General features: G+C 47.2%; 1 protein-coding gene across 1 annotated transcript in view; it reads right to left on the bottom strand.

The window, feature by feature from the left end:
* The window catches only part of cacna1ab (calcium channel, voltage-dependent, P/Q type, alpha 1A subunit, b), a 147,802-nt gene that overhangs the window by 69,085 nt on the left and 68,717 nt on the right, over nucleotides 1–10,000 (bottom strand). The window contains 8 exon segments of the mRNA XM_034530447.1: nucleotides 1,224–1,421; nucleotides 2,423–2,515; nucleotides 3,109–3,153; nucleotides 3,254–3,369; nucleotides 3,472–3,575; nucleotides 6,636–6,823; nucleotides 7,845–7,997; nucleotides 8,212–8,303. Of these exon segments, the coding sequence (XP_034386338.1) occupies nucleotides 1,224–1,421; nucleotides 2,423–2,515; nucleotides 3,109–3,153; nucleotides 3,254–3,369; nucleotides 3,472–3,575; nucleotides 6,636–6,823; nucleotides 7,845–7,997; nucleotides 8,212–8,303 (989 nt within the window).

Raw genomic sequence — 10,000 nt, 5'->3', positions numbered from 1 at the left:
TATATACATATATATCAAAATATTTAAAAACTTTATGAAATTATGAACTTTTCTTGATTATATTGGATTAATATTTACAGTGCCTATTGATTATCTACTATATTCTTGGTTGGAAAAACATCATTTATTCTGATAAAGCTTTGGACTTAAGGCGGTATTGGGGGATAGGAGGGTTGGTTGGGTACCTTTCACAACTAACGGAGAACAGAAAGCGTGCGCGTGGAAAGCGTGCGCGTGGAAAGCGTGAGCGTGGAAAGCGTGCGCGTGGAAAGCGTGCTGGAAAGCGTGCGAGTGGAAAGTGTGCGCGTGGAAAGCGTGCTGGAAAGCGTGCGCGTGGAAAGCGTGCGCGTGGAAAGCGTGCGCGTGGAAAGCGTGCTGGAAAGCGTGCGCGTGGAAAGTGCGCGCGTGGAAAGTGTGCGCGTGGAAAGTGTGCGCGTGGAAAGCGTGCGCGTGGAAAGCGTGCGCGTGGAAAGCGTGCGCGTGGAAAGCGTGCGCGTGGAAAGCGTGCGAGTGGAAAGCGTGCGCGTGGAAAGTGTGCGCGTGAAAAGCGTGCGCGTGGAAAGCGTGCGCGTGGAAAGCGTGCTGGAAAGCGTGCGCGTGGAAAGCGTGCTGGAAAGCGTGCGCGTGGAAAGTGCGCGCGTGGAAAGTGTGCGCGTGGAAAGTGTGCGCGTGGAAAGCGTGCGCGTGGAAAGCGTGCGCGTGGAAAGCGTGCGCGTGGAAAGCGTGCGAGTGGAAAGCGTGCGCGTGGAAAGTGTGCGCGTGAAAAGCGTGCGCGTGGAAAGCGTGCGCGTGGAAAGCGTGCGCGTGGAAAGCGTGCGCGTGGAAAGCGTGCGCGTGGAAAGCGTGCGCGTGGAAAGCGTGCGCGTGGAAAGCGTGCTGGAAAGCGTGCGCGTGGAAAGCGTGCGCGTGGAAAGCGTGCGCGTGGAAAGCGTGCGCGTGGAAAGCGTGCGCGTGGAAAGCGTGCGCGTGGAAAGCGTGCGAGTGGAAAGCGTGCGCGTGGAAAGTGTGTGCGTGGAAAGCGTGCTGGAAAGCGTGCGCGTGGAAAGCGTGCGCGTGGAAAGCGTGCGCGTGGAAAGCGTGCTGGAAAGCGTGCGCGTGGAAAGCGTGCGCGTGGAAAGCGTGCGCGTGGAAAGCGTGCGCGTGGAAAGCGTGCGCGTGGAAAGCGCGCGCGTGGAAAGCGCGCGTGGAAAGCGTGCACGTGGAAAGCGTGCGCGTGTACTCACAGAGGAAGTCGGAGAGCAGCTCCGGCTGGTTGTAGTGCACCGCGGCCACGCACATGGTGTTGAGGCCCACCAGGCACAGCACCGTCCAATAGAAAGCCTGCGTCTTCACCATCTTGCGGATGAAGAATCGCAGCCGGCGCTCCTTCTTGCTGTAGTTGGAGCCGTCTTTCCCGTTCTTCAGGCTGGAGCGGGCGAAACCTGGGGGGGTGGGGTGGTCTAGAGTCAGGTTTGACTGATAGAGGTTCTTAGAAGGTCTTCTTCTCACCTTAAACCAACCAAAGAGCTGGTAGAGAACAGAACCCTTTAGAAGGTCTTCTTCTCACCTTAAACCAACCAAAGAGCTGGTAGAGAACAGAACCCTTTAGAAGGTCTTCTTCTCACCTTAAACCAACCAAAGAGCCGAAGCTGGTAGAGAACAGAACCCTTTAGAAGGTCTTCTTCTCACCTTAAACCAACCAAAGAGCTGGTAGAGAACAGAACCCTTTAGAAGGTCTTCTTCTCACCTTAAATCAACCAAAGAGCTGAAGCTGGTAGAGAACAGAACCCTTTAGAAGGTCTTCTTCTCACCTTAAATCAACCAAAGAGCTGAAGCTGGTAGAGAACAGAACCCTTTAGAAGGTCTTCTTCCCAACTTAAACCAACCAAAGAGCCGAAGCTGGTAGAGAACAGAACCCTTTAGAAGATCTTCTTCTCACCTTAAACCAACCAAAGAGCTGAAGCCGGTAGAGAACAGAACCCTTTAGAAGATCTTCTTTTCACCTTAAACCAACTAAAGAGCTGAAGCCGGTAGAGAACAGAACCCTTTAGAAGGTCTTCTTCTCACCTTAAACCAACTAAAGAGCTGAAGCCGGTAGAGAACAGAACCCTTTAGAAGGTCTTCTTCTCACCTTAAACCAACTAAAGAGCTGAAGCCGGTAGAGAACAGAACCCTTTAGAAGGTCTTCTTCTCACCTTAAATCAACCAAAGAGTTGAAGCTGGTAGAGAACAGAACCCTTTAGAAGGTCTTCTTCTCACCTTAAACCAACCAAAGAGCTGGTAGAGAACAGAACCCTTTAGAAGGTCTTCTTCCCACCTTAAACCAACCAAAGAGCTGAAGCTGGTAGAGAACAGAACCCTTTAGAAGGTCTTCTTCTCACCTTAAACCAATCAAAGAGCTGAAGCTGGTAGAGAACAGAACCCTTTAGAAGGTCTTCCTCACCTACTGCATCCCCCATGTTGTCCTCTCCTTCTTCGGGGTTCAGCAGCTCCGTCTTGTTGTTTTTGGTTTTGATGGTCGGCCTTCGCCTCGAACCTGAAGATGAGAAGAGAAACACGACGTTCATCGTTTCTTCTGTTCATCTGAATGTAAACGTGTGAAGCCACATTCACTCCTTTAATAGAGCCGTCCTGAAGTAGCTTAGCATCATTAGCTAAAGACAGCTAACCAGTCTGCTCCTGTCCTCTGGAAACCAAAGTTAAAGACTTGAATCTTAATGACTCTTTTTACTAATTTGAGGTCTTCTTCACACACAAACTGTTCAAGCAATTAATTTTTAGAAAACATTTAATAGTCGCAACAAATAAATTGGGGAGAGAATAAAATGCCATTGCGTTGTTTGGTCAGAAGTTGGCGCTAGAGAATACGTGAGTCTGTAATCCGCCAGATTAACAGAGAAGAAGAAAAAGACACAGAAGAAGAAGAAGAAGAAACACATGGGAGGAAAATGGAGAGGGAGCTTCAGGAATTTGTTTCAATTCTTTCGTTTCAGTTCTTCTTCTTGTCGACACGTTTCATTTCGTCTGGTCTCAATTTATTCAGCGAAAAGTGTTTTCACAAATCAACACAACTACACACACACACACACACACACACACACACACAAAATAAGAGAGAAGGTCCGTTACCATCAAAGTTCACCGGGCCGTCCTCCTCTGCCAAAATCACTTCTTCTGGACGAAATAAACACTTTTTAGTTCACAGTATTTTTTCAGCATACAGTATGTGTGTATATACGTGTGTGTGTGTGTGTGCGTGTGCGTGTGCATTGACCTGCTTTGCAGATCCACTCCAGGTATCCGTTGAGCTCCCTCTCGATCTGCTGCTGCCGCCTCAGCTTCAGGAACTCGCTCCGGTTCTCCACTCGCTCTCTCTCTTTGGCAAACTCACTGCAGGGCGCATCGTTTAAAACACACGTTTCTAATGTTAGTTCGCCTGAATCCGATGGCACAAAAACAAACAGGCGAAGGCGAAGGTGAGCGTGCACGCACCCGGAGAGCACGCCCAGCACCAGGTTGAGCATGAAGAAGGAGCCGATGATGATGAGGGGGATGTAGTACATCCAGTTCCAGGCGCTGCCCTCCACGTCGTTGCTCTGCGGGAGACAAACACGTGTTACGCAACGTCACTCATCTAATATATGTAAACGTGCACGTTCATCGAGTACAGATGACGACCTGAGAAGCTCAGAAATGTTCCTCAGTGTGATTCAGACTTGGTTTCTTTATTTTTGCTCTAGATATTCACAGTACCGATGCAGATATGAAACGTTGTACTTATATTGTGTTTTCTTCTGTTGCGCGTGTCATAGTTTTACCACCGACTGCATGTAAGAAGTGGACGTCGCCATGGTGACGTCACCCGTTGGGTTTTGTGGACCGCCGTTTTGAATCCTTGAGTTCTGAGATTTTTTGCCGTCGACATCTTGGATTACGGCCGTCAGCATGTTGTTGTATACGTCTCTGGTAGAGACCTGTCAATCACCTTGTAGCCCCGCCCTAAAGCATACCCTCATTTATGGTCTGTTTGACTCTAAATGGACCATACTTTACTACATTTATATTTAAAATATTTACTGAGGGAATAAAAAGAGAAGTAGAGTCATTTTCTCATAGACTTTTATACAACCAGAGGAGTCGCCCCCTGGTGGTCAGGAGAGAGAATGCAGCTTTAACACATGAAGCATAGACTTCTATACAACCAGAGGAGTCGCCCCCTGGTGGTCAGTAGAGAGAATGCAGCTTTAACACATGAAGCATATACTTCTATACAACCAGAGGAGTCGCCCCCTGGTGGTCAGGAGAGAGAATGCAGCTTTAAGACATGAAGCATAGACTTCTATACAACCAGAGGAGTCGCCCCCTGGTGGTCAGTAGAGAGAATGCAGCTTTAACACATGAAGCATATACTTCTATACAACCAGAGGAGTCGCCCCCTGGTGGTCAGGAGAGAGAATTCAGCTTTAACACATGAAGCATAGACTTCTATACAACCAGAGGAGTTTAAGTTGAGATCAGATCTGGCAACACTGGCCACAACTAAAACATTGCTGCATAGCGCTACTAGTGATGAATGAGTCACTCACTCCTCTAAAGTATTGAAAACAATACGTCATGTTGCAGTTTCAGCTTGTGTGTCTAAAAATATGTAATGAAAATGAAGCACGCTAACTGAAGACACCAAGGTGGACTGAGCCAAGGAGAACTGAAGCAAGTGTGTTGTTCTGACTCATGCACACAACAACAACAACAACATCCAGACACAACTCCGTGTCACGTTACAGCGTCTCTTCACGAACATCGATCGCACCGAGGTGTCAACGTCGATGACTGACACAGAGACGTCAGGTAACCGGAGAACAGGTTGTGCTCCTGCCGCCCGCGTCAACGCCTAAACGGAACTATCGGACGATTATAATCTGGCGTGCAAGCGTTTCATTCCGCGCGGCGAGTGTTCTCTATTAAACTTTCATCGGTTTCCTCCTGACTGCCCGTGTGAGTGTGGAAGTCGGCCTCCATCCATCAGAGGAAAAAAAAGATGTTAAATATAGAGCGAGACGGACCAGAATAGAGAGAGGGAGGGGGAAAGGAGGCGCAGAGGGAGGGAGAGACGGCAGGAAAAAAAGGAGAGATGAGAAGATGGATAAAAGGGATAAGGAAGAGAGAGAGTGGGAAGGAAGGCTTTTAACCAAATAAATGGTGTTTTGAATCAAATCTCAAACTACTTTATGCCTCATTTGGCCGAATGAAATTCAAGACAATCACCAACCCTCCACACGACTCCTTGAGGCTGCTAAAAAGGATTCAGAACCGACCTAATGCACATGGCAGAGATGCCCTAGAACCATCGCAGCGGGGACTCGATGCATGTTCAAATGTTGGAAAAGAAGGTTGGGGTTTCTGACGGCGGCTTCTCTGTCGGCGCGAAGAGAATCGCTGACAACCGAATATCCGTAATAGCTCGTGTTTGTGTCCTCGTTTATTTCCTGTCGCGGTGTGTGAATGACGCGAGCCGACAGGAAGTGAACATGGACCCCGAGCGGTCGGTTAATCACCGTGCCGTCACCCATTGGTTAGCGAACAACGGTTTACGAGAGCCCGGACTTTGGTGTTTTGGTTCGTTTGTTGCTATCTGGATTTTTGGGTGCGGTCGCCATCTTGGTTTAAAGCAACCTGAAGTGACACGAGAGGGTGGAGCTAAGTACAACCGAAGCATAAACTTACATACAACTATACAACCAGAGGAGTCTCCCCCTGGTGGTCAGTAGAGAGAATGCAGCTTTAATACATGAAGCATAGACTTCTATACAACCAGAGGAGTCGCCCCTGGTGGTCAGTAGAGAGAATGCAGCTTTAACACATGAAGCATAGACTTCTATACAACCAGAGGAGTCGCCCCCTGGTGGTCAGTAGAGAGAATGCAGCTTTAACACAAGAAGCATAGACTTCTATACAACCAGAGGAGTCGCCCCTGGTGGTCAGGAGAGAGAATGCAGCTTTAACACATGAAGCATAGACTTCTATACAACCAGAGGAGTCGCCCCCTGGTGGTCAGTAGAGAGAATGCAGCTTTAACACAAGAAGCATAGACTTCTATACAACCAGAGGAGTCGCCCCCTGGTGGTCAGTAGAGAGAATGCAGCTTTAACACAAGAAGCATAGACTTCTATACAACCAGAGGAGTCGCCCCCTGGTGGTCAGTAGAGAGAATGCAGCTTTAACACAAGAAGCATAGACTTCTATACAACCAGAGGAGTCGCCCCTGGTGGTCAGGAGAGAGAATGCAGCTTTAACACATGAAGCATAGACTTCTATACAACCAGAGGAGTCGCCCCCTGGTGGTCAGGAGAGAGAATGCAGCTTTAACACATGAAGCATAGACTTCTATACAACCAGAGGAGTCGCCCCCTAGTGGTCAGTAGAGAGAATGCAGCTTTAACACATGAAGCATAGACTTCTATACAACCAGAGGAGTCTCCCCCTAGTGGTCAGTAGAGAGAATGCAGCTGTAACACATGAAAAATAGACTTCTATACAACAAAGAGGAGTCGCCCTCTGATGGACATTAGAGAGAATGCAGCTTCAAACCACTACTGGTTGAACTCCACAATGTTAATCCTCTAAATCTCACTCCACGTTACTGAAAGCTAACTCACGAAGTAGAGCATTTCCGTCCATCCCTCCATGGTGATGCACTGGAAGACGGTGAGCACGGCGAACAGGATGTTGTCGAACTGTGTGATGCCGTAGTTGGGTCCGAGCCAGCGACCTTCGCACAGCGTGCCGTTGGGGCATAACCGCGACGGCAACTCTGTGCCGCACGGCAACGTGCCCACCACCTCTCCTGGTCAAAGGGAGAGAGGTCCACCATTGCAATAATAATAATAACCGAGGGTATTTTTGCATGGTAGCCATTACACAGCAGACACTTAGTCTCACAGTAGGTAGAAAAGGTGTTAGTGATGACCCAGTGTCAGTGTCACCAGCACCATTAACACCTGGAGACTGTATATAAGAGGAGGACGTTGGTTTATGGACAGATGTTTTGAAGCCTTGAGTTCTGCAATCTCGCCGTTGCCCTCTTGGATTGCGACTGTCGCCATGTTGTTTTTTCGTAGTGATCGGCCCAGTCAGTCCCAGTGTCCCCCTTAAGCCCTCAAACCCTGAACCCTCAGGGACTCACTGATGTCACCTGATAAATGGGTGTGAGAGGCTGTGAGGGCTTGAAATGGTGTAAATATGAATGGACAGTACTTTGCTGTAACATATCACGTTAACATGACTACCTTAAAGAATACTGTGTACTTATGGTATTTATTTTATATACTTTTTATTCCCTGATTTGAATGTCTTCCAGGCTCTTTCCTCAAGAGATGAGACGTCATTTCAAATGATCTATTTACAGATTCACTAACGAAACAAAATGTTTGATGAATAAATCTGTGTAAAACAATAATACTACATATATATGTGTTTTCATGTCCCATCTTTAATCCCTAATGTCGTTGTGTAAATGTAATTTATCGGGATGAACGCCCACGTGCCGTCTTTGTTTTTACGTCTCCATGCTTCCATTGGTAACCGCGTGTTTAATGTCACATTGCTATGAATTGTGGGTAATTAACCTCAGGCAAAGTCGGCATCTAATACTGACTTACAGAAAGTGTTCATAAAGGGCTCAACAAGTAAATGTGAAACATTGGCCAAGGAAGAACTGGAGTGGATCGGATTCACAGACTATTCATTCACACACATCGTTCATTGCCGTTTGGCGTTTGGCCGTGTTCATTGGCGTTTGGCCGTGTTCATTGGCGTTTGGCCGTGTTCATTGGCGTTTGGCCGTGTTCATTGGCGTTCTTTCTTACGCGTGACTTTGTCATAGCAGGTCGTGTGGAACTTCCCCATGTAGAACTCCAGGCCGATGATGGCGAACATGAGGATGGCCACAAACAGCAGCAGGCCGATCTGCAGCAGGGGGATCATGGCCTTCATAATGGACTTTAGCACCACCTGCAGGCCTGTAGGACAAAATCAGAAGGGAATCAGTGGATGGATTCGGGGGGGTTAGTTTCCCGCCGTTGAGTTGAAATATTTAAGCATTTAGAGGCAAAGTGTTCACTGTGTTTCCTCCACGACGGCTTTGTTTCTGCAAACCGAGAAGCGAGGCCAGCGCCGTCGACTTGGTGAACACGTGCATTGCAATGGTCGGCGTGCACACAAAGAAAGACTTACTGGGAATCCCAGACACCAGCTTCAATGGTCGTAACACTCTGACGGCTCGGAGAGTCCTCAGGTCGAGCTGAGAGCCGACTGACGACAGAATACTGTAGAGAGAGAGAGAGAGAGAGAGAGAGAGAGAGAGGAAACAGAGAACAACCTCACTTTAAAAGGTGGATGTCTTTACAGAAAATATTACTATCTAATCAAACATGCCTCGTCACTCATTTATAGCTGCAATAAACTACGACGGCATGTTTCAACAAATCAACGTGGTTTCCCTTTGAGATTCAAATCTGTAATAAATTTAAAAAGCACAACGTATTTCAGACTTATAGAAAACATCCAAAATACACATTCAGGTGTTTATTTAGCTATTTTCTCTTAAGTCCTACAAAGGATACCATTACATGATGCCTCATTTGCATACTTGTAGTACAATAACTCCTCCTCTTAATGTCAGTGATGAAGTGGTGAAGTTTCATGGTGATATCTATGGGGTCATGTTTATAGAGAGGGGTTTGTTCACACAGCATTCAGAGCCTCATTTATACCCATCACCCATTTTCTTTTACCAAATGCGCACACTGTAATAATTTCCTGTCAGTCATTATCACTAATCCAAATGAATGCAGGTCTGAGATTTGCTAATATGAAAACACAAGGCCAAAGTGGCTGATCTTTATTAGATTTGCACTGGCAATCTGTGTATATTTAGAGATTTTGTGCCTTAAAATCCAGCGTACGTGATCACGAGGTGTGCACGCAGCACTACATCACACGGAAGAAATGCTATTCTCTTAAAGTAAGAACGGCAAAGAACTTGAGAACGATTTGACGTAAGTCTCGTGGTTCTTTTTCCGTCTCCAGGTCAGTTGCTAACTCCAGTGAGACGTCATTTATTAACAGAGAGGGTACCGGCAGCCGAGCCCCTCACTCCCTCCATGGCTCTCTAAAGGCCGCGCTGCAGACCCTAAAAAACACCAGATCTCAGCACAAAGAAACAAGAACAAAAGAAAGAAGCAAACAGCCTCCGGTCCAGTAAAGATCCAAAAGGACACACGTATGGATCATAAATGAGAGCATTGACACATTCTCATTTGTGACTTTTTAAATAGAAAGTTTAATCACCACTTTGAGGGTTTACAGCTAAACACGGACAGTGTGTTTATTTAGCTATTTAATACATTTCTAATTTAGTCTATTTTTAATGATTTTCTTGCTCAAACTGCTAGCCCCCCTGCCCCCCTTCCACCCCCACTGGGACCATTAAGGCTTCAGACTGGATTGGATTCAAGACGGATGCAGCAACAAGACCAAAGGGTTCTGTTTTGATGTCTCTTGAATTTAAATATGTGTTCTGCCTCTCTGGCGTTCATTTCCTCTTTGTTTACGTCGGTCCCGTTTCACCGCTTCTTCTTCTTCTCTCACGCGAGCGTCAGAATTCAGCGCGTGAGACGGCCAGACAACCGAAAAAAATAAAACCTCCAGGGATGCAGTCACCCCTGGCAACGGTTGAACCTGCCCACGCAGTGCGCCGAGGTGGCCGGCAGAGGGAGCGGTGCCTGTGCTGCAGGTTTGTGATGGGGGTGATGGAGGAGGAGGAGGGTCGGGGAAACCAGTGGAACAACAACATAAGTGTGAAGGAGTTGAATGGAGGGATGGGAGGAAGAACAACTGAGAGTAGCAGAGAAAGAAAAGATACCAAGAGAAAGAGGCGGACATGTCTTATTCTTGTTCACTATTATAATTCTGTTTTTGTAAATTTGATTCATTATCTTCATGGCCTATATGCATTAATCTT

The sequence above is a fragment of the Cyclopterus lumpus genome, chromosome 1 (assembly GCF_009769545.1).
Source record: "Cyclopterus lumpus isolate fCycLum1 chromosome 1, fCycLum1.pri, whole genome shotgun sequence".
In the NCBI taxonomy this organism is placed as follows: domain Eukaryota; kingdom Metazoa; phylum Chordata; class Actinopteri; order Perciformes; family Cyclopteridae; genus Cyclopterus; species Cyclopterus lumpus.
This window is presented reverse-complemented; position numbering and strand designations above follow the sequence as displayed.